Below are 25,930 nucleotides of genomic sequence, written 5' to 3' on the forward strand. Positions count from 1 at the left end.
TCCAACTTATTGTTCTTCATAAATTCAGAGCTTGACAAAAACCATGGAAAAAAAAAAAAGACTCCAAAACAAACAGTGGGAGCGCTGTTACACATTCCCCAGAGTGCAAAAGTAGCGTTAGACTTCAAAAGGCACTAAGATCGGGCCTTCCGAGCAGTTTTAATTTCAGCTCTCCCCTTTTGCAGATCCGCAGCAACGCAGAACAAGTCTGCAGCTTCGCTTTTAGCCCCCTAAACCCAAGCCATGTCAGACTGCAGGTTGACTTTACTTTGAGTGCTCCTCCTTTTCCCTGGCTGAACAATACAGCAGGGCTCCGCTCCCTTCCCGAGGTGACTGACTTGCCTGGAAATTACACGCGACCATCTGCAAGCCCTAAGGCTGGACTTTACGTCCCGAGCGCGGAGGGCGGCGGGCGCCGCGCCGCCTACCTTGGCCACCCAGCTGAACAATGGTGACATCCTAGGGGCTCCTGCGCGGCGATCCCCGGCTCCGGCCGCTCCTCTGCGCCTCTCCCGCCCGCCGCGCCCACCGCCTCATGCGCCGGGCCCGCGCGGACTCCCGAGGGTCCCCGCCGCCGAGCGCCGGCCGGCGGCACCGCGAGCCCTGCGCGCCGGGGACACTGCCCGTGGCGGCGCCGGCTGAGCCGCGGGGCTGCGGGGCGGGAAGGGAAGGGAAAGGAAGGGCCGCGGCCGCGTCCCGCCCCCGCCGCGCTCCGCCTCCGGAGGGGCTCCCCGCGCCCGGGCGGCGGCCGCCCGATCCCGGCGGCGGGAAGGGAGCGGGCTCGCCCTGCGGCAGCGCGCCCGGCAACGCAGGCAACCGCCGGCCGCCGCCGCGCGCTGCCCGGCCACGCAGTGCAGCGCTGACCGCGGGATTCCTACCTAAAACTTCCCGGGAACATCCCGGCATCGAAGCTATTCCTAACATTAAAGGATCGAGCGAAAAAGCATCTGTTTGAAACCACTGTGAAATGTTATACTTCCAGTCTGTCTTGCCATTCGTGTTAGCTAATGGCATTTGACATCACACACTAGCAGCTCAACTTCCAGAAATCAGACTGTCGTGGAAGGTCAGGCAGTGGTGTACATGCTTCCGGCAGGTAAAGGGATATTACTTGCCACTCAGCCAGGAATGCTCATTCCCGTCGTTGCTCCGGCTGAGCTGGTTGTGAATATCCTCCTCTCCTACTCAGTGGCTGTAGGGCTGCCTGAGACAACTAATTTTCCTGAGTTTGGAGGAAGGGCACAGAACCAGGAAAGGAAAAAAGGCTTGGAGTTCACAGGAAATAATCCACTAGGCTAAAAACAAAAAGCCCTTTATTTTCCACCACCTCAGAAACAACATGAAGAACTAGATTTGCACAATCATAACAGAAAAGCATAGGGGTCTGCTATGCACTTCTGAATAAAATTCAACTGGTCAAAGTTAGATGATGAAGTGCCAAATTCAACTCTTCTTTTTGCCCAAAGACACTCTCACTGAGACAGCTACCCCACTGTGAGAGTGCCCTGCACATGCTTGCACTTGCACACTTATGGCCAATGGAATAATCTCCAGGTCAGAGCTGACACTGCTCCAGTTGTTTGAGTTATTAAATGAAACCAGGAGGGGAAGAGTGACATCCACACACGTGGGCTGGGGAGAAGCAGAGCCAATCTCACAGCTCACTGAGGCAGAAAAGGGGCAGTTTTGGCACCTGCCCCAGACTGCATGACCCTACAGCCCTGGGTTTGGTTCATGCAAAGCAAACAAGGGAGCAGCAGCCAGAGAGCTCTGTCACCTCCTAACTGGTGCTGGTGAGTGCCTGAGCACTGCTGCATGTCTGTAATGGGCCACAGATGGATGAAGGGGTAACACAAAGGCATCTGTACCCAAACTACAGTTTCTGATATGAAAACCTTAGCAAATGCATTTCAGATCTTCATAAACAGAGAATGGAGTTCGATTTTCTAATACTTCTACAGATTAGAGATAATTCACAAAGATGGCCAATGGCTCTCTCGGTCATTATGATATTGGCCATGGCCATGGACATTTTGATTGTACAGATGCTCTTAGCCATAAGCCCAATAAGTAACAAAATATGACTGTTCCCCCTTCTGGTAGCAGTCTCTAAAGGCTTACTGGCATGATAGAGGGAGAAATATTCACTGCTGCTACTGTTCATGATATACAGAGTACATACATGAGAAAATAACATCTGTTCTCAGGGCCTTAAACTCAGAGAACTCTACTTTTATTTCATAAAGTAACTGAGGGCATGGGCAAGGCAGAATGCTCCTCCTCATTATGTGCTGCTCATAGTTGAACAGCATAACCTCTATATTTGATGGCAGCATCAGAGTCTCAAGAGTCTCATTTCTCTAATGCTGAGTGTGAACAATATTACTTCTAAGTAAGTATTTCTTCCCCTTTCTGCAAGGAGGTCCTGCCAGCTTGGGAGTTTTTCCAGCTCCCCCTTCTTGACATCTTTACACAATTTTAAACTAACAATACACACACCTGCCCAAGAGTCCACATTACACACTGACGTCAGTCAGAATATCTGGCTTCTCACCCTGTCTGCAACTGGCTCAAACAGCCATCTCCAGTGTGTCACTTCACGCTACTTAACTTTGAAACCTGTTGCATGTAGTTATAGTGACATTTGTATCTTAAATGCACTCTGAAAATTTCTACATGCTTCTATAGAATTAGGTAGAAGAGTGGTCTTGCGGTGAAGATACTGAATTAGGAGATAAAGTAACAATGAATGAATTCCAGTTTCTGCTGTTAACATGACTTTCAGGCATGCTACATAACTGCTCTCTCTGCTTTAATTCATCTGTTAAAAAAGATGCTAGATGCTGGCCTTGAAGGAAGGAGAAGTGGGGACACTGGCATTTGGGAAACAGCTGGAAGTGAGGCTTAAGTGTTCAGCTATAAAAACACTTGGTAATGCATGAAATTCTTCAGTGTAAATGAAAAGGTCACTCTGATGCTTACTTTCCAAAAAAGATGCATTTAGAAATGTAGTGGGAACAATAATTGGGTTCATTTTTCAGAATGTTCAAATTTCTAAAAAGAGAACTTCTGTACTTTAGTATTTTAAGTTTGGCTTGTGTAGATAACTGTCTCTCCAAAAATACGACATACCCATTTTGGGGAAATGGAAAAATTCAGGGTCAGGGAATAACATCTGTATTGCATAAATAGTAGGTAGCACTTGACACCATCTTATCCAAGTCTATGATCTCTTAAAAATCAAAACAAACCCCTCAGTCCTATAAGCTGTTTCATGTTATTATGGAAAGTATTAGCAAGATATTTGTGGCTGTTTTTAAAATAGCAACAATTAAAATACTTCAAAGACACAACTTAGAGCTTCCATCGTCAGAAAGGTGATCTTTCTGTTCTACAGATGTCCTACATAAATTTACACAAATACTCCCATGATTTTTTCTCCAACGAAGTTTTCTCCATTTAAAGAAGCCATTTGGAGAATGAAATAGATATAAAAAGAGAGGGGAGACATATGGAAATATTAAGAAGAAAGGAAGGTACAGATGACCTTTCAACTCAAAAGAGGAGTATTCCTGACTAATTTTCCTCTGATTTCAGTTTCTCTAGGTTTAATGACCATAAATATCTTTGTGAATCTTCACAGTGTGTCATCACTGAATGATGTCTCACAAGAACTTGCATTAAGGGTATAGCCACAACTGTGGTACCTGAGAACTGGCCTCTCCTGTTGCTCTTGTTACCACTTGTTACCACTAGTGGAGATTTTAAAGCAGATCCCATTCCCATTTAAAGTTTTTTCTTCTGAATGGTACTTAAACATACTTTGGCAGTAATTCATCTCATGAATTATCCCCTCTGTCCACATTCACTTGCAACTTTCACTTATCTCCTTCCTTCCTGTACACAAGAAAGTCTTGATAAATTCAAGTGGAAAAAATACAAGAAAAAAGTACACCTGACATTAATTATCACTTTCCAATATTTAGTCTTTGTTCAAAAACACCCACTATTTTTATCCTTTATCACTTATTTCTCACTGTTCTTTAGGATTTCCCTCTTGTACTGTCTCATCCTTTCCTGAAAGTTCCAGGTGTGATGGTTTCTACTTTATCAGAGAAAAAAGAGAAAAAGAAAATAACTAATGTGAGAGTACTGTTTGTGATGTGAATTCAAAAATGTAATAATGTTTTGGTTCTTAGATGCAGCTGTAATAAATCATGCCAAAACAAAGGTGTCTAGGGAAACACCAGACTTCTATGGCACCTTCATAAAATGCAAGATGCAAAAAATGGTTTATCTGAATCCATCAACAGAAAAGAGTAATGAATCCTCTGGATTTCATCCTATCCAAAGATTCAATCAAGCCTAACTCAGTGGCTTCTGAATAGATACCGTGGAGAAGAAAAGCGTAAGCTTTGTTACTTCTTTTGGCTAAATTATAAGTAAACATTTTTCTCAATACAAAATGAAATATTAATCATAAAACCAATTACTTCACCAAACCAGATCTCCACCAGCCCCCTGATGAAAGACAGCAGCAAGACCCAACACCTAACCACAGGCTAGTAGTGGCTGTCCCTTTGAATTAAAGTGCATAGGAGCCCACTGCCCATGCTAAAGATGAAATCCAGCTTCCACCAAAGCACCTGGGATGACATTCTTGGTGGTTTCTAGATACTCAGTGGAAACAGAAATTACACAGATTTGGATAATCTTCTTAGTACTGTGAGTGAAATTTTCTGGCTATTTGCTAACCTAGTTAGCAAATATGAAAAATGCTGACATTGGGCCAGTGCCCAGAGATAACTTGCAATTCACTGCCCCTGTGGCAGACAGAAGAGAACAGTTCCTCACTAGGCTGCTGGGCACTGATTCAGCACCAGAGTCCTTTCCAACCTCTCCTGTAGGTTTAGCTTACATATCATTGTATTTTCCACCACAAGATTTGTAATTGCTAAAATGCTTTGATTCAAGTGATATTAGGATTTCTCACTCAGGAATGGAAAGTCATGTTGGTGATGTCCTCTTCTCTACCACCACTATCCCTTCTCTCTCCAACAGTGTCAGAGCATAAGAGGGTTACCATGTGCTGAGGCTCAATTGCACCTCAGCAAGAGGACTGAGGGAAAGCAAGATCTGGAAGGGAAAGGTGATCTTACACCTGTAGGAGAGAAGTGTTAGAGCACACAGGCCATATTACTCACTCAGTAGACAGTGGAATTGAAGACTTCCTTGGGCAAGTCATATCCTAGAGGCAGGGTTACATAAGTGGTGAGGTCATGTGTGTATTAGAGTGAGTGAGTGAGGTCATGAGAGTATTAGAGGATAAAACACCTCATAAGGTTGAAGCAGCTTTCCTGATTGGCTACCATCATCTTCAGATTCTTTCCCATGGGTCTGTTTTGGACCAGAAAGTACTTAGGCATTCTTTTTTTCATTTGAAAAGTTGTATCCAGAGCAAACAGTTTCTGCTTTTCTTATGCCCTGTTAGAAGGCAATTGTGGGTGACAGCAGATGCTGAGCTGATCAGTCAGTTACCTTGAATGGAATGGACAATTTCTTAGTATTTGCTCCAGAAAGTTCAGAGTGGAAGGGTTTTCATGAAATCCTTAGTCAAACAAGGGACTGGAGAAAATACTACTCACAGCATGAGGAACCCATCATCCTGTAAAGGTAACCAAGGCTATACATAATCAGCTTAATGGTAACACAATCTAGCTTTGGGTCCATTGGTGCCCATTCATAAACATCAGGGTCATCTGATGCAAAGAGCACATCTGGACTGAAATCACTGTACCACTTCAAACACTTCTGAAAACATTGATGAGCAAACTTTGGATTGGCAAGCTTTATGCTGGATTGAGTATTTTTTGTCTTCCCACAGACAGCAAAAGAAAGCTTAAAGCTGTCAGGAACTTTGCCATGGGTTCTGACTAATTGCACTCAAGTATAATTATATGTCTGCATTTGACCAAGATGAAATGTACACTGCTGAATGATCTAATTGTAATCAAATTATCAGATCTCTATAAATGAGTGGAAAAACACTGCCTGAATCAACAGATAAGTCCAAGCAAGATTTACGAAGATATCTTGTGAGGAGATCATTTTGATCTGAATAGTTGGGTGCAGAAAACCCACAAGGATGATGTGGCAAATGCACAACGGGGAAACTCAGAGCACAGAGGGAATTGCCACAAAGAGACATCAGGGGTTCCATACATTTATTCTATTTAGTAATGAGGGTTTTCTGGAAGCTATGAAATGAGCAGGAAGAGCAGAAAACAGGTAGAGCAAACTAGGAAACTGCAGAACCAAATTACAGAGCTCAAAATAAATGGGAATGCTCCCAGTGTGCAATGACAAACACACAGGTCAAGCCTTTGAGATAATCAGCTAAGTCTTGACTGCAGCTGAAACAGCTGGAAACCTCCTGTTTTTCCTCCTTGTAGGGCAGTAGCTTTTGGTCTTGCCAGCGTCACCAAGCTGAGGGATAACTTAGCTGAGCTGTCCATGCTGAGGTGGCTCTGGGGAGAGGGCAGCAGATGCCACAAGGATGACACACACCTGCACACACACCCTGATACAACTGGACAAACTATAAAATATTACTTATGCAAGACTGCTTATTTTAAAACTCGTCCAGCACTGGCATGCAAAACATGTGAAAATCAAATTGCCAATAATGTCCCCTGGCACTAGACACTTGGCCCCTGAAAGGACTTTGCACCCTTTTCTATCAACTTCCTGCTGTTTCCTTCCTTCCTACAAGCACCACGGGTCTCGGGAGAATAAAAAACCTCTTAAAGTTTAAAAAACATTTTCAAAAGGCAATTAGTTAAAAGTTATACTTAAAGTGCTTGTTGATCTTGAAGCTTATATGATTAACTCAGATGGGAAAAAGACAAATGATTTGAAGATAGGTTACATTTCCTTTGTAAAGAAGCATTACCTCACAGTGGAAAAAATCCTCCAAATTACTAACACTTCTACTTCCATAACAGATAAGTTATAGAGTAAAAAATCTCTAAAAATATTGAGGAAAACCTATGAACAGAACATGACACCTCTCATTTGACTGGTCAAAATCAAAACATAATTATAATTTTATCAATTCCCCATATGCTATGGGAGACATATATATTATGAATGTCTATTTCCATTACATGGCACTTCATGTTAGTTTAGTGTAGTCCATGTTAGTTTACTGTAGCCCACTAGAAAATTCTAGTAATGAGTAATACAAAATAAGGAATAACGTATGCATCATTTTACAGAGTTATAGCCTAGTTCTTTGTTCACATAATTAATTATAGATACAAAAATAGTCCCACTGTCCTAGACATATTATTTTGTATACCTCAGTTGCAACAGTAGGAGACATGGGAAGTATATTGAGCTCCACAGAATGGAGAGCCATGGAAAGTAGCCAGTCTTTTCAGTTCTCCACAATTTACTTAATAAATCTATTTCTAACAGCACTGATTACTCATTATTTAATTCAGGCACCATCCCCAAAGACAGTACACAGATTCAAATGGGCTTATACTCTAGTTCTCTAAAGCAACCCCCATTTCAGTAAACTGAAAAAACTCCAACAATTAAAATAAAACTTTAAGTGTTAACTATTCTACTGCCAAACCAAAACATTTCTTGGTTTTCCTGGGAATTGCTTAACAATAAGAACTATCAGTTCAGGTTTATCTCTCAGTAAGTGTAGGGTCCAGAACTTACCTAAAGTCAATGGAGCAATATTGCAGTTCACATATGATAAGCAGCTGAGTGTAAAAGCTACTTATTTGAGAATTGCCCCCCACTAAAATCACAGACCAAGTTGTTACTATATCCTTATGCATCTTAAGCAGAGATAACAAAAAGAGGAAACAAATACCATATTGTCCTGTTCTCTTCCAGAATCAAGCTGAAGAAATTTTAATGCCTGTAAGGTTGCTCTCATACCCTAAGCTGCCCTGCTCGGGTGCTCTTGGACAAAACCCTGGTGGAAGAACTGTAGCAGCCAGCTGAGAACTACTGCAGCCCCTTGCAGTTGATTAAGAAGTGCACTCAGCTGCCTGCCCAACCCTTGCTCTGCATCACTTCTCAACACCAGCCTTCCATTTGGTTACAAGCCACAGCACAGTCCTTCCCTAGGTAGTTCCAGTGTAATGTGAAATTGAGAATACCACTGGAACCTAATAACTTAATAGTCTGCATGTACAGTAACTTTGTACAGAGCATATAAATCTGCCTTTTATTAAATTATCTGTGATTTTTACTTGGCTATGTTGTGCTGTTGATTATATTCCTTCTCAGGTGTCTTGAAAGTGGAAAATTTTATCGGCAGTGTTCCCTTGCACACATTTTTAACTTACTGTTTCTAATCTCTCCCCTTTCTACCCTCTTCTGCAGGTTTATTAACCCATCAAGTGTATTTTTGCCAGTGATGTGGACTCTTTTGCTTTTGTATTTTTGGCTAAATCATACTGTCTTTCAATTACAGCAAAAGCCACAAAATGGCAATAAACCATCTTTCAAACCAAGATTCAAACACTGTCTTTACCAATCTGAAAAATCACTTTTCCCATGATACAGCTGGTTTTCCATTCAGAAATTTACAGTTCCAGGTTTCTTTACAAACAACATTCCACATTTAGTTACTTGAAGACAATTCTGTTTTAACTCCTAAAAAACACACTAGAAAACATTTGTGAAATATAACACACAACAGAGAGGTTTTTAAAATACAGCAGCAGGATTTGTCCTTATGGCTCTTTTGTGGTTTTGATAAAGCTACATTGCTTCAAAGGGCTCAGGATATACTACTGTAAGTCACTGCTGCACATTTCACCCACATGTGCTGACTGCGCTCCCGGCCCTGTGCCAGAACAATGGAAGCCTCTGCGTGCTGAGTCAGCCTTCCAAAAACCACAGATCCACAGACCCAACACAGCCCCTCACCACAGGCTCTGTTAACCATCTTGTCACCAAGAAGGGGAGAGAGCAGCAGCATTTCATGTAAGACTCATCAAATTTGGAAATGTGTACATATTTTCAGGAATAAAGTCGGAAATATTAGCTGACATGCAGTACAGTATTGAAATACATAAATACATAAATAAATACATAACTAATCATGGGTCAGTTTTGCCATTTCCTCCTTTCTGGGTATTCCTAGTAGCAACAAGGAACTCTGGCATTCCAGGAGAAACCTGCACAAAGCTAGATGGATGGGCTAGAAAGTTGAATTCTTCACTGAAGTGATCTGGTAAGTTCAGATACCGCTACAACTTGCAAGTCTGAGCTCACATATCTGAATAATTTTTAAGTCTTAACTCACATATCTGAATGTGTTCACGGGTGCAAAGACTCAAATGGATAAGTGAACCTCAGAAGTCATCTGAGCAGGTCTTTTAGAATCATAGAATCAATTTAGGTTGGAAAAGACCTGTAAGATCATCAAGTCCAAGCACTAACTCAGCACTACCATATTCACCACTAAACCATATCCTCAAGTGTCACATGCACACATTTTTGAATGCGTCCAGAGATGGTGATTTTACCACTTCCCTGAGCAGCCTGATCCAATACCTGAGAACCCAATTACTGAGGATTTTTTTTCCCTAATATCCAATTTAAACCTTCCCTGGTGCAACTGAAGTCACCTCCCCTCATCCTGTCACTTGTTACCTAGGAAAAGTGGCTGATCCCCACCTTACTACAATCTCCTCTCAGATTGTTGCAAAGAGTGATCCAGTCTCCACTGAGCCTTCTCCAGGCCAAAAAATCCCAGCTCCCTCAGCTGTTCCTCATAAGCTTTGTGCTCCAGACCTTTCACCAGCTCCCTTGCCCTTCTCTGGCCCAGCCCCTCAATGTCTTTCCAGTTGTGAGGAGCCCAGAACTGAACACAGGACTCAAGGTGTGCCTCACCAGTGCTGAGTCCTGGTCCTGCTGGCCACACTACTTCTGGCACTGGCCAGGATGGCATTGGCATTCTTGGCCACCTGGGTACACCCTGGCTCATGCTCAGCCAGCTCTGGCCACATTCCAGCCACTTTGCCCCCAGTCCATAGCATTGCCTGGAATTGCTGTGACCCAAGTGTAGGATCCAGCACTTTGCCATACTGAACCTCTTGCAACTGGCCTTGGCTTATTTATCCAGCCTGTCCAGATCCCATTGCAGAACCTTTGTGCCCTTCAGCAGATCAACATTCCCACTCACTTTGGTCTCATCTGTGAATTTACTGAGGGTGCCCTCGATCCCCTTGTCCAGATCATTGATAAAGACAATTAACAGAACATTTCATGCAGGGTATATTAAATTCTCAAATGTCCGATTACTTTCAATTATAATTTATGAGTCGAATGAAGGCTCATTTTAATCAATCTTTCCAGCTTTTCTCTTGTGCAAAATGCTGTGAAATACAGTCAAACAACAAGAACTTAATAAGAATCAAGTATTACTTTCTCTCACTGTAGATCCACAATGTCATCCCCATACAAGTGCTTTGAATTTGCTCACAACAAAAGACAAAAGTCTAGTCTGTAAGTCTAATTCAGCTGATGTTTTAAGCTGGCATCAAGACTTCCAGAACAGGCTGACATGCCTGTGCAAACGTGTGTACTTAAAGTCAGGTCACTGAGGGTTATCTGGCTAAGGAAAATTTGTCACATATCTAGGTTTTATATGGCCTGCTGGAAGTACATTGTCTCAACATGTGCAAAGAGCTTTATCTTGAGACCTTGACAGTTTCTGTTCTGTAACTTTAACAAGAAATGTAATCAGAAATCTGTGTTTTGTTTATTTGAGGTTCCTGGGAACTCTTCTGACTCTTCTAAATCTAGCATGCTTATGGATACTCTATTAAACACAAAAACTGAAAGATAAGGAAAAAAAAAGACAGCTCCATTCTAAAGAAAAACTTGAAGCATGTCTTCTGCAGTACATGAACTCTCTGCAGAAACACCACTGAAAAATCTCCTCCCAGTAAAGAGGAAGCCTGCATACAGGCAATGCATGCACTCTGAGATGTAAAAGCTATTCATTTGAGAATTGCTCCCACTTAAATCACAGATCAAGTTGCTACTATACCTTTATGTGTCTTAAGGATGTATCTGGTTCAGTATGTGGTTAATAACATACATGTAAAGAATATCCAGAAGTCCTGCAAGTTTCTAGAATATAAACTTTTGTCCTTGCACACATAAAAACTTTATTATAGCAAGCTCCTAACATGACCGAGAGCTAATGGTTTCACATCTATCAGATATTCTGCTGAGGGGAGCTGAAACACCCAAGAACAGTGGCTGATGTCAAACACTAACCAATGTTAGTGAAATTTAACACACAAGAATGAACTCCAGAAACAGCATTATTTCTGTTCCACAGACTTTACATAGTGCTGCTTCTTGTTACATAGTAAAATACAAACTCATTCCAATATTTTTAGAGGCATTGCAAAAATATTGAAAAAACAGCCCAATGAAAAACAAAAACCCCAAAAAGCTCACTAGGAGAACCCAAACAGAACTTCAGGTGGACAATTTGGGAAAAAAAGTAAAATGGAAATTACACTACTGAAACTTTCTAACTGAAAACCCACCAGCATCTTTCAACTGATTTTTACCAGTTTTAGATTAAGCCCTCACTATCTCCACGGTGAGGTGAGCAATTCTCCTGCTGGTGGAAAGCAGAAGAGGTGAAAACTGTCACAGCAATCGCACGATCTTACATTTGCTCTGGACAGCCACTAAGTGGCACTTAAACACCTCATCTTAAACCCTGATGAAGCTGCAAACTTGTGAAGGGATTGGAGGGACAAAAGGAGTTATGCACTCTGGGGAATAATCCCTTTCAGGAACAATGAAGTTCTCTTCCTGCAATTAGAAAAGCTTCCTACCGGCCTGGCTACAAATGCTACTGTCAGGAACACTGTACAGTGCTCCACAGCAGCAGAGATACTGCAGAGAGCTCCTCAGAAGCAACTGCTTTCTCTCCTAAATCCCAGTCCTGATTTGGGAATCAGAGTGCCTCGTTCCAGTGTGTCAGTACCCATTACTGTGTCGCTTTGAAATCTGCATTAAGTCAGGAAAACTGAAGTGCCTCATTGCTGCTGGACAGCTGATCCAACAAAGGCCATCCTAACATGATAACATGATAACTCCTAGAAATGCCTCTGAATTCAGCTGCAGTGAGAGACCTCTGAAGGTACCAACACAATTTGTACTAGGAGATGCACATTAGAACATGGTTTTCATAGTCTGCAGAGATTTATAAGTGATGAACGGGGCTTTGCTCTTCTTAAAACTGTAGTAAATTATTGCTTCATAGACATATGGCATACTTCTATTTGGAATTTTAAATAAGGAAAGAAACCTAAGTTTTGTATTAGTGGTGTTGAATCAACCACGTTAATCATCCTCAATATATTCCTGTATTTGAATTATAAATTTTCTTGTCTGGTTTTAAAAGTACTTCTGTTTCATTAAAAATCTTTCTAAATGAATTAATTATAGGTATTGGAAACCTTCTTTTTCTATGTGAACAACATAACTATCATTGAAAAAAATCTAGGGCTAAAACCAAGCTGAATGATATATTATGTATTATAGGTGCTAACCAAGCAAGTATCTACAAGCATGTTCAAAGTCATTGCTGCAAGTATATCCATTGCCTTCAAAGGACCTAGCCTGAAGTTAAAGTGCATACAGATCTCAGCCTCAAAGACTCAGAAAGAAGATTTATGTACAATTTGCTTTCTGACTCTCAAAAAAACACCTCCATTTCAGTTAGCCACAGGTTTAGATGCAAATACACCACCAGATATTCAGTGCAAGCTCTGCTTTACACCTTTGTGCTGAACATAGCTTTCAAAAATCTCAAATGAGAAGTTATAAAATCTAGCTTTTATTCCCTTCCTGTGCAAGTTCTGCACATTTGTAAGTAGAAGCATAGCATATAAGGAACAAAGTAACACGACAAACCCCATAATGATTACTAGAAATACAATTTTGAAGCACATTCTGCCTGTGTGAAGCTAGTTTTGTGGGGGTCTTTTAAAGCTTGTATATGAAACGTGTTCAATTAGTTATGCAGAAGGACCAAACTTAATCCAATGCAAGAAGAATCATCATCAGTGAAGCTGTTTTTATGACTAGCAATAGATCTCAATTACTGTCACTCTGGAAAAAGTGGGGGGGAGGGTGGGAAAGAAAGGGGAAGTCCACACTGACCAGCAGCTTCATACAAAGGACAAACCAAGTATAAGCTGGCATTATCCACTCAATCCTTGTATCAGATCCTCCATGATCAACCTTTAGGGCAAACACACATATCCATTTAAGCCTGTATTTGTCCAGTCACACAAATCATTCTTTAGGAAAATATTTCCCACAGCCCTTCCCATAACTTGACGTCCACAGAGAGGGTAAAAAAAACAGAAATAGAGAACAACTGTGTCTACACCAGGCAAGGGAAAGCACTGATTTTACGACAATGATTTTCTACCATTATTCACTTTGACATTTAACAGGATGGGAGATTGTGCTGCTAAAGTAAATACAGCAGTTATATATGCCTCCTCTGCTTTGGTTTTCTGCTCCACTACAGCCAAAGAGCCCCCATCTGATGACCTTGAAGGCACAGCATAAATGTCAGCCCAGGAAAGGCAAAACTCTAAATGAAAAGCCAACTGCATGAAAACATAAGGAGCTATTTCAGGAAGATGATTTACTCAGTATCAAAATTTATGACTTGGCATCCTCATCTTTGAATGTGAATGGCTTGCATTTGTCTTTTAGGCCATTTTAAAATCTGAAAAGAAGAAAATACGACTGCCCGAACAGGAATGTCCATGTTTAAGTAGCTCCAAATGAGCTAAAGCCCAAGCTTCCTAATGAAACTTGCAAAGCAAATTAAAAAGGAGGTTTTGGTTTTATTAGTCTTGAGGAAAGATAACTGGTATCAACCAGATAGGAGCCAGAACCACTCTTGAGTCTGTCTGTAGAGACTGTACTAACCTACGACAGATATTCATGTATTTGACAAAAATGATCTTCTCAGTTTTGCTAACTAGATCACACTGTCCTCAATATGTTATTGTACTGTGCATCACAACAACTAATGCTGTTTAAGGTAAGACTGATTTTTAAAATAAAAACTGTTATTTTCAAAGCAGTTTCCCCCCTCTCTAATATAGCTGCTTTCCAGCTTTAAATTGCATACAGCTACCATTGCACCAAGTATCCACAAAATTAATTTAAGAACTTCACAACTGTGCATACTTTGTATTACTTAAGAGTGTTAAGTAATTAAACAAAAAATAAAAACCATCCAGTGAGTCTAGATTAGACTTTCTGGCTTGAGTTCAGAGATCAACAAAACAGCAGTCAAACTTCCAAACTTCTTCTAGTCTTAACTTCAGTAAGCCTCAGCAGTGGATAACTCAGAAAATACACTGGAGCTCCTTCATCATTAAGTATTTCTTTATATAGTAGTGTGCATGCAGCTTATATTCAATACTGCTATAAATCAAACAGTATTTTCTGAACTCTTAATTCTGTATACACAACTTTTATTTCCACACTCCTTCCGTTTCTCAGTCAGAACTTTTCCATGGGCACAAGTCTCTCAGTTTGGTTTGGGTTTTTGGATTTGCCCAGCACTGCCTGGTTGCTGGGCGTTTGAAGCGGTAGGACTGATGAGGCTGCAAGGCAATGAGGGACCCATTCACTTTGTTTGCACCTTGCATCCAACACCTTTGCAGAAATCACTCTACTACACCACAGTAAGGTGAGCCGGATAACTTTGTTGCTAAATATTTTGTTATTGTTACAAGTTGTGAAGCTGAGGACTTTTAAAATGATTAGTGTTTGGGCAATATGTGGATAGACAGTATCCCAATTGAAGCCCACCCTCCCTGTGATGTTTGTCTTTTTAGAGCAAGGCTACTTTGGACTCATTAGGCAAGTATGCAGTGATTTCTTCTCACACATTATTAGCAGGACAGATTTCAATGTCAATGACACTTTGAGAGAATATTCTGAGTTGGGAAGGACCCACAAGGATCACCAGGTCCAGCTATTCAGTGAATGGCCCATATGGGGATTGACTCCACAACCTCGGTGTTACAAGCACCATGCTCCAAACAAGGTGGCTCTGTGTGCAGAGGCCAAAGAAGCCTGCAAGTGTCCCTGCACCTCCATCCTTACAGTCTTACTTTTAAGATCTATGTTATCTTACAAAGAAAGAACAAGAGGTTTCTGCTCCACAGCAGCACAATCCCTTTGGAGTACTCCTGGTGTGACACTCTCTTTCCCTCACCCGCTTATGAAAGCCTTGTCCCAAAATATTTTATGCTCACTTTAGTTGCCAAATTTATGTCTACTTGAAATTTGACAAAAAACATCTATGGTGATCTAGCAAGGTGCACCAAATGGGTTTTGGAGAAAAATGAAATTAATTTCTTATACCTTAGCCCCTAAAGCAGCTCAACACAGAGCTGGACAAACATTAGTGCCAGCACAAGGGAAAACACCAAGGAATAACATCAAGGGATGGATCAGAAGAGAAAAGAATAACAGAATTGCCTTTTTTTGACAGAGGACAGCTATAAAATCTTCTCAGTGTACCATCACAGATTACACTTGAACTAAAACCCCACAGCAGTTTAAGACTGAATGAACTGGGGATCTGAGGTCAGGCTCTAGGTGGCTATGCTCTGACTCTCACACACTGCACATGAAACTGCTCTGTGATCATGTTAGGATGCTGATTTCATTGAAACTTTATCACTTTTCCTTTGGAATATTCAAATTACTCTGAAACACATCACTGAGTGATACCACAGTATAAAGAATAGGGGGAAAGGTGGGAATGTGCAAATCAGCAAACAAAGGATTACAAGGCCATGAAAAGCTGACTCTAACTTGGTTAAGATGTTAAGAGTGAGCTTCTCTTTGGAGATATGTACAGAAGCTCTTCTCTGTGTGAACAGGAGCTTTTAAAGAAAACTCTTCTACAGATACAGAGGATGCTTAGAAATTCATGGTTCCAGTTACCTGTGCTGGACATCATAGGCCACAAATAAGACAAAAAGAGTGGTTAGTAATCAGATGAGAGGCCATCATAAATCCACTAATTATGTTTTTGCCTCAGTTCTACTGTTTTGTATTTCTGCTACAATCTCCACCAGGAAAAGTGAAAGAACAACTTTTCCTTATTCCTTAATAGCCTTGAACAATAAATAGCTTTGGCATGAACTCTTACCCTAAAATCAAGTGCATGTAACATCATAAGTAGAACACAGCTATTTTCAGTATTATTAAGTTGAAAAATACATGAAAAATGCCATCTGATGCAGTTTACTATACAGTTAACTATTACACTAAGATAAGAAATCACAAGAATATATAATTTTTATGTTGCTGCTGCCGTAAGAGAGGGAATAGGCAACTCTTTTTGCAAACCTCATGATTAATTTCAGCTTCCTTGATCAGACATTATCTCTGACTGTAACTCAGCAGCACTGGTATTGCACAAATTACTTCCTCCATACAGCAATCATAAAAGGTTTAGGGAAATCCCACAGTATTTTTTTATAAAATGAGAGTAAACACAGAAGCACTTAGCTGATGCAGCATGTCACAAAGTCACTCAAAGATTTGACAAGAGCCCCATAAAGGCTTGGAATAACGCTGCTAGGGACCGGGTCACTGGCCACTGAAGGTCCCTGACAGAATAGCTCACATACATGGATTGTTCAAACAGATCCCAGGATAGAACTGGTGTCATCACACTCACACTCAAGAAGCCTGTAAAGCTTGATTAATTGTGAGAGTACTGAAAGCACAGCTGGTTGTTCACATTATACAGGATATTCTGCTAGGATTTACACAGCTAAACTTTGACCTACTTTATAAACTGGACTGTGTATGTGCACATCACAAATATGTATTTGATTTTTCATTTGTTCTGCTGCATTTTTTTTTTTCTCCTTCTGTATTTTACATTTTCTTCAGTTAGTATGTGGGAGACAGGAGAGATGTCCTAAATCAAAAAGCAGTGCTAGCAGTTTTCAATTACACAGATTCAATCAAAACCCCCAAAGGTGCATAAGGAGGCAGAAAACAGCCAAATTAAGTTCTCACTTGCACTGACATTGGTCCAGTTACTTAATTTTATTTCAGTGTTTTATGTTTTTTGCAAAAGAAGGACCATGTTTTAATCTCCCTTGACTCATCAGGCAGTAAAATACAGAAGAAAAAGATCACCTCTACCTTTAAAATGATCTTCCCTGAATTCTTTTAAACAAGGGAAATGGTGCTATTAAAAATAGATACTTAGTGAGGCTATACCTTAAAGTCCAAAGTAAAAACAAGTTGTGTAAGAATCGACAGTCATGAAGCCAAGCCTCACAACAACTGCTTAGGAGTTCACTGGGCCCCTGCCATTCCTTTTATAGATGAATAATGTGAAGTTCAGCTCTGTGCAGCCTCACAGAGAGCCAAGTGTTGATTATCTGAAACCAGCTTCTTCAGCACATAATCAGATCATAAACAACATGTAACAGAGTGCTGCATTCCAGGTAAGACAGCATGATCTACTTAAGTGCATAAGCTATTTTAACTCATGAAAGTAGGTGAAGGTTGTTTAAAAGCAAAATAACTGTTGAAGCAACGGGTGAAAAAACACGAAGACCTCAGACAACAGAAGGCATCACAGTTGTAACTAAAAAGCTCCACAGGCCAGGTGCTACATTTCAAAAAGTTCCTCAGTGTAAGGAGATGGGTTCTACCTGTGTTTGCCTTGGGGCAGATTTGGCACAGGTGAAGTCAATCAGCAGGCTCAGGTTTCGAGCAGGTGTCCCCGTCTGCTGCAATCCTACAGACACTGCAACTCTCACAGTAACACTCCTGCAGCTGCCTGGGCCAAAAGCTGTCCCTGATTGATGACACTACAGAGAGAAGATTCAGAAGCAGCACACAGACTTGTGCATGTCTTGTGCAGCTGTGATCCTTTTTAAATCACAGGCAATATTTTTCTATTAAGCAGAGAAGTTCTACCCAGTGTTTTGCCATCATAGCATTAACTGCTCTGGTAAACACAAGCATATATTACAGGCTGTTATGACAACTTGTGTGCAGACTCTTGGGGACCAAAAAAAACCTAACCCACACAAACAAAAACACCAGTACAAAATGTAACCCTTTAAAAATCTGACCTGAACTTTTTACCCTTCTTCATTCTCCAGTTCTCCATTAGTAATGTCACAGAAATATTTTCCTTGCAAGACATCAGGTTCAAGTTTCTAGGCTTTCCCTCAAATTCTCTAAACCTCCAGTGCATATCACAGAATAAAAAAAGGGAAACTTTCAAGCATTCTGAGCATCTGCTTCACTAAAAAAATAAACTAAAAAATGACAGTGTCTCCCAACTTCTGCTCCGCATACAGGAATTTATTTTACCCTGTGATCAGAAAGAATAGGTGGATGATGCACTCTACAGACAGCTCAGAGTAGCCTCACATTAGCATACCCTGGTCCTGATGAGGAACTTCAACCACTCAAATATCTGCTGTAGGAAAAACACAGGAGAGCATAGTCAATCCAGCCAGTTTCCAGAGAGCCTCGATAAGAATTTGCCAACCCAAGACAGAGACATGATTAGGAAAGCTGAAGTCCACCTGGAATTGACTCTACCAAAGGCAACAAAAAAGTTTTATAGCTATGTAGGTGACAGAAGATAGGCTTGGGAAAATGTGTGCCTGCTGCTGAATGGAGCACAGGACGTGGGAAAAGGCCGAGATACTGAATGTCCTCTTTGACTCAGACCTCTGTGAAACCATTAAATTTAGAACTGTTAATCTTCATTTACAATAAATATAAAAGTATAATAAAGGACAGCACAGCCTTAACTTGCCTTAAATCTAAACTAGCTCAGGGCATGAGTCAGATAAACTAGTGACCCATGTTCCAGTTGCCAGCCCAAACATCCATCAAGTAAGATTAAACATACCTAAGTAAAACAAATTATTCGATACACCAAAGAAGGATCAACATAATGACATCTGGAATTACTTTTCCAAGCTGAAAATAAGAACAGAAATTACTCATCCTCCGTAATGCTTTGGCTACTTTGCATCTGCTGGAGGGGGAATCCCTGCTACAGTATGCCCTTAGCCTCACATTATTTATCTCTTTCATTTATTGGAGGGAATGATGTGATAAAACAGGGCTTCATACAGAAGGAAAGCTGGGGAGAATGAGCTCAGGAAGGAAACAGCACACCTCACCTGCAGTTCCAAACAGTTTAGAACTAGCACATCTCAAGTGTAGGACTAAAATGCCAGTAATTTTTTAAAGTACATAGTTTTCAACAACAACAGTGATATCAATAGCATCACACTTCTGTAGTATGTAAGCAAATGTCAGACCAGAGGCCACTGGGGAGACACAGAGGGTGGAGCATGTATGGTTTCATTTCCATTGCACTCCTACAGTAGCCAAGCACTCTCACCAAGGCTGAAGATCAGCAAGGCTGTGTTCTTATCCTGAAGGAACTATTCTGCAAACAGATTTAGGGGAAATTTAATTTTTCCACAGCTTCCCCCACCATTACTCACCTGACCTATAAGTAGCCTTCATAAGCTCCCTGCAGGCAATATAATTGAATCCAGCTCCATTCCTGAGCACCTACAAAGAATATTCATTAATGCTTCAGCCCCACCCTCAGGCAGAAATTATTCAATCATGAGGCCACATCAGAATCTCTGCAGAATGAGGGTGTAAGGGTAAGAAACTCCACTATCTCTAACTAGTGGAAACTTACTGAAGTTATATATGAAGGAAGGAACACTCCAGATCCCATGTCTGACAAATTGACTTGGAAAGAAGACTCTAATCCATAAGAGAAGCTCTCTCTAGGCACAGCAACCCATCCTTTAAGCACAAAGTAGAGTGAAATCATCTCCATATTCACATGCTTCTTTTCAAGTAATGTCATCTCATCCTTCCCTACTTACTGCTAGCCAGCAGGGAAAGTGAGCCACCCATTGCCATGATGGTACAGTGGAAACAATTACAGCAGATCCTATAGAGGGAAGACAAAGACCACAGTGGGGCACTACCTTTTCTTTCACTGCTACAGAGCAGGATAACAAAGAATTCCTTGCAAACAATCCTGACATTACTTAGTGTTAATTACCTGTCTATGATTTCTTCTCTAAAGTGGCTGTGCTGGAAATGCAGGAACAACGAACCCAAGAGCCTTGTATTCAGGAAAAACATTGCATGGCATCGCATGCACCTCCATCAACTCTAGAGCTGAGCTAAATATGACCCAGCAACATTAACAAAACTCTCATATTAAACAGTAAAATAATCCCTCACTAAGCAGATGTATGTTCTTGCTCAATTTGTATTTATAAAGGAGTAAAGCTACAGTTAATGGATTGCAGCCTAACTGCAATGCTGATGCTAAAAGCCTGACCATTCCTGGATTTCTGTACTTTCTACCACCTCCAGTGCTATGCTTGTCTGCATGACTTTCAAGTTTCTTATCCTCCTCTTAAAGGCTTTAATTGTTTAGTCTTCTACTCAACTGCCTTTGTCTTAACATTCTAATCTTCCTACTGTACTTCTCCCACAGACATACTTCTGCCCCCTTTTATTCTACTTATCTTAAGGTGAGGATATACAACAGAACTTATTTGCAAAGCCACAAATTACCTTCTACTTCAAATCCTCAGTCCGATGTGACTTATAATTGTCAAATACAACCCTACTACAGATTTATATATGCAGGCACAAAGAATTGTGGTCTTGCAGTTTAAAATATTATTGTAATTAGTAATTATCACAAAAGTCTGGATGTCCAAGATTGTTCGCTAAAGTTTGTAATGAACATGTAAATTCTGTGACTAAATGTATCTGGACTGCTGTGATTCTTTTACAGACCTGAAGCAAATAGAAAAAAAAGAGTTCTTACAAACAAGAGTGCCAGCACAGGAATCTGCTGAGTTGCACAGGCTGCAAAAGTCCAATTTCTAAAATTTATTTCTTCTGAAATTGAACATAAATTGTACTAACAATCCTAAATCCTTCATCCCAGCTCACTGGTTTTTAACAACAGCACCTTCAGTTTGTAACAAAGGCATGTGTGCACTCCCTATCCTTTCAACTTGGGCATCTGCGAAACAGGTAACATCAGTTCCCTCCTCCTGATAAATACACAAACATCAATTACCTAAAAGGCATTGTATGACCATATTCAGGGCAAAGTAACAAAACCCTACAAAGCACAAAGAACTTAAAACATAGAAATCATGCAAAATTTAAGTAAAAGAGGCAGGGCTTCACTTTAGATGGTAAGAACACCTGGCATTTCCATTACCCTTTTGTTAAAACATAGGTCCACAAATGCTGATTAGATGTCTACTTAGACTGCAAAGAAGTCAAGAGAAACAACTCTTGCACACGAGGCAAGTTAAGAGACCAGGTGGAAGGCAGTTTTTAAAAGGATGGATATCTGTGTGAACCTAGAACTAAGTAGTTAAAAGAGGCATACAAAAATTGTGGGTGTTGTCTCCAAAAACATGCAGACACAGCTGCAAATTTAACTAGAGACTTAGTTTGTTCTTGATCATTTCAAACATGTCCAGGAATTTGAACAAACATGAAGAAAAAGTACTTCAATCTTTTGTTGCAAAAGAAAATGCTTAAGAAAATGTACCGGAGGTGATCAGTACTGTGTTTTCACAATAATCCTGGAAAATCACAAGTACAAGTAAATGCAGAAGCAAACTGAAAAATGCATTCACCAGCTGCTATCCAATGCCAAGTTTTGAAATAACTATTCCTTATTTCTGCTCTTACATACATAGACTTGGTATTCCACATTTAACTTGACAGGATTTTTCACTTGAATGCTTATGATTTACAATGTATTTGCCTTTTAATTTACTGGAACTGCAGTTTTATCTGGGAGGATTTAACTAAAGCTGTTTCCATATGTTTTGAGCTGTAAGCTTGAGACCACAGATTTGGAACTGTACAACGTTTTGCTATTGGGCAGGTTGGCATAAATCCCATGTGTGGTGTACATTAACATAATACCTCCAGGGTTCTTCAGCAGGACACCTCCTATGAGTCAAGTGAGCATGCTGTTTTCCAACATTATGGAGACCAGAGCTGACATTCAAGAGGTGAAGGATATGTCACCATTTTGTCCTCAGTAGTTCACAATAACTTTGTGTTAAATCTTACTCATTTTACTCATTCATGAGAGTCAGTGTCTTGCATTACTCTCAAGCAGAAGAGATCAACAGTTTTAAAGGTTCCACTTTTTCAGCAAAGACACAAGTGGGTAGAACTGGTTAGGAAATGCAGACTAAGCCAAATCTCACCCACTGCCAGACATGCATACCCAATTCCTGTCTCACACCATGCAGCAGCAAGCCTGCATGTCACAGAGGTGCAAAGACTATGCCTTTCTTCCACTCTTCAAACTGCCTGCCAGGCTTTGAGAATTAAAGAGCTAGGAAAAGGTTTCCATAGGGTCCTGTTGTTAGAGATACGATACATATGGAGGCACCACACTACCCTCTCCTCTTTCTGAGAAAGGAGGTATCTCTGTTTCCCAGTCACATCAGGAAAACAGAAATTTGAGAGGTCTGAGTGCAGGATTAGATAAAGTTCACAGTGACTCGAGGGTGAAATACTAGCCCTAGTGACATCAACAGAAAAGCTCTCAATGACTTGAGGGTCAAGATTTCAGTCCATATCCCAAACTAAAATGTTTTTTAAGCTGATGAATTCAGGCCCTAATCCTGTAGGAGATGTACACACCTTTCATTTCACATATTGAGCAGTTCGCTCCAATTTCACTGAGCAATTAACTTCAAATAAAGTGAGTAAGTTGTAGTGAGATCTCATCTCTAATTGCAAGTACAACCTTAAGCTTTTACAGTGTAGTGAAAGGATTCAAACAGCACAAAAGCAACTCCAGGGATACTTGCTTTAGTTCTTTTCTTTTTACTTACTTTTGTCTGATCATCAGCCTTAAATACATAGCAGATACTTTGCTGATTTGCTGCTTCATCCTTTATCAGACAAGCAAAGTAGCTTGGATCGTGGCTGTTGTGAATCAGTTTGTGGACCTGCTGTGGCTTGTATTCAAATAAACTTGAACAAATTAAAGGATCCCACTGCTGGGTTTCCCCTGTGTCTGGCTCACACCGCAAACTGGCTGGTGAAACACAAAGTCGAATTTGGCTGGCGCTGGGTTCTTCTTTGGAAGACTTTGCACTGAGCAATTGGATCTCGGCCACAATCCAAGGCAGCATTGACATAGTGGTTAGGGAATGCACCCGGAGAGAACCCACGAGCTGGAGACTGAAACTTGCTGAGAAATCACTAGGAGTTTGACACTTTTTAACTTTGAAAGTTATTGGCTCCATTTTGCAGTCCTTTAGGGAACCTGGACTAATTCACTGATATTTCAGTTCCATGGAATGACATTATCTGCATGCTGGATGGCTCCTTTGATTAAGGAACAGAAGAGTTCTGAAAGGAAAAGAAAGAGTTATGTAGGTGCTGGAACTCTATGAAAAACCAACTCTCAACAACACAAATAATTAATAGCTTAACATCAGAAGAGAGCCACCATGGCCCATCTAGCAAGTTCCCCCTCTTTACACTGGCCCTTACTATTTCAGATCCAACTAACATAATTGTAATACATACATTGCTTGGAAAAGAGACAGTGGTGATTTAAAATTTGCTTTATAACCTTAGCTCAACTATCTAATGAGTAACTAAATTACAATGAACATTCTTTCTAGCCTGTGACTGTTTCATGGACAGGCACATGTAGATCACATGGGCCTATTTCAATCCTGTTATCACAGGAAGAACTCAGCTGAGCTATTCTGACCTTCATGACACTTGAAGTCACTGCCTGCTAAGACACCTTTACATCTGGGGAAATAAAAGAGTCAGCTTGACAACTTTCTTGTCCATAGGTGGATGACTTTGAATTTGGCTACTAACATGAAGCTGTTTCCTTAGGTATAGTTTGCCCAGTGATTATTTCAAACAGATTTTTTCAATAAATAACACCCTAGAAATCACTGTCATGTAAAAATGCTAGCAACAGTCAACAGAGTGATCACTAAAAAACCTGTCAGACAGCAGTCACAAGCAACAATCCTTACAGCATTCTGGAACCAGATGACAATCACAATTCATGGTTGCATTTTAACGCTGGTCAGCCAGACAGGAATACTTAAATGTTAGCCAGACTGACATTGTATAATTTTCATTTCTTAAAATATCAAATGGAATATACCAAGTTACACACAACCCTGCTGTAACCCTGTTATACCCACGACCACTACTGTTATTATGTATTAGTACTTTTAGTAATGAAATCCAATAATTGCATTTCTTTATAAATTCTATTTCACTAAATGCAGTCCATGAAAACACAAAGATTGGCATTTGTTATATACCCTCTTTTAACTCCTCTTTAACTGCCCCTAGCTTCAGCTGTTACATTATATTGTGTGAGACTGATGCAAGGCTGACAGGCCTGTAATTGCCTGTGTTTAAATACGAGGACACTAGCTTACCATCAGTCTTATGAGAGTTTCCCATGCTAAGACCTATTAAAAACAACATAAATAGTACCAAGATATCTTTAAATAACATTTTAATTACATTTGAACAAGTTTTGAATAAGTGCCATCTGTTTACTCTGGTAACAGTATTTATTGTCTTTGTTCATCTACAAATATGATCAAAATCAGCACTGTTTTTCTCAAGAGTTTCCACTGAACTTTGTCCTTCTTTTGCTCTTGTAATAACATTTTCAGACTGAGGTTCTAACAGTCTTTCATCTTGTTGAAAATGAAGGGAAATTTCAGGATTAAAAAAGCCCCCAAAATTTCAAGATTGAAATTAATTTTGAGCTGTTTAAAATGCAACTAATCTGTAAATGTCCCACTGGGGAAAAATGTTTCTGCAGTAATTGGCAAACTGTAAAAACAAGAGAGCTGCAGAAATCATCTCTGGATACATTTACTTTTTTGAAACTTTTTCATCTTTTGACAAATGAACACTGTGCCAGCATTACCAGTTCCAAGAATAGCAAATTTAGCAAGAGTGCAAGTTTTCAAGATACTATTCAATGAATTAATAATAAATAGCATTCTAGATGTGTAGATCAAATTTTTTAATGTCTTTTCATAAACCTCTCTGTGTGTATCTGGGCATGGGAGGTGTGGGAAAAAGGGCCATGAAAATCAAGAATTTGTACGCCTCACTTTAAGTATACTACAGTTGGGAGGCTTTTTTGTTTATTTCACAAATGAGCAAGAAAATAAGCATCTTTGAGATTGATATAAATGCATTACATCCTAAATGAAATGGCATTAACGCATGTGGTGGAGTCACTGTTCCTGGAAGTGTTCAAGAAACAACTGAATGTGGTCCTTGGTGCTATGATCTAATCCACCTGGCGGTGTTCAGTCAAATGCTGGACGTGATGATCTTGGAGATCTTTTCCAACATCAGTGATTCTGGGGTTCTAAATGGGATAGCAGCTGCAGGAAGCATTTTTACACCTTATCAACACAGACTGCTAAACACAGTTACCATTATAGTTTTCCTTCAGCCAAGAATCAGAATGATCTCTTCTTTCACAAACTATTACAAACCTTTTCTCCTTAACTGCAACAATGAAAAATAGTTCAGCAACTGCAGGGAAGATTGGATTCATTCGTAACTACCATGTTGTGTAGTCTAAACTACATAAAAATCGAGGTTTTAGCTTCTACTGCTCTTGTTACTTAGTGGTATAGATAATAATCTCCAGATAAGAAAGCCTTAGAAAACTTCATTCTTAGTTTAAAACAAGAGAACTGAGCTACCATAC

At 40.3% G+C, this 25,930-nt stretch overlaps 1 protein-coding gene across 7 annotated transcripts in view; it reads right to left on the reverse strand.

The window, feature by feature from the left end:
* TBC1D1 (TBC1 domain family member 1) overlaps positions 1–25,930 on the reverse strand; it is a 100,701-nt gene that overhangs the window by 69,817 nt on the left and 4,954 nt on the right. For 6 of the 7 annotated variants that reach the window (XM_036382525.2, XM_054514713.1, XM_036382527.2 and 3 more), the window contains exon 2: positions 23,037–23,559. In XM_036382525.2, coding sequence (XP_036238418.1) covers positions 23,037–23,453 — 417 coding nt within the window. In that variant the 5' untranslated portion in view covers positions 23,454–23,559. Of the gene's footprint in view, positions 1–428; positions 590–23,036; positions 23,560–25,930 lie in introns of those variants that run through there. The other variant, XM_036382528.2, reaches the window with a different exon arrangement.

This window comes from Molothrus ater, chromosome 4 (assembly GCF_012460135.2).
Source record: "Molothrus ater isolate BHLD 08-10-18 breed brown headed cowbird chromosome 4, BPBGC_Mater_1.1, whole genome shotgun sequence".
In the NCBI taxonomy this organism is placed as follows: domain Eukaryota; kingdom Metazoa; phylum Chordata; class Aves; order Passeriformes; family Icteridae; genus Molothrus; species Molothrus ater.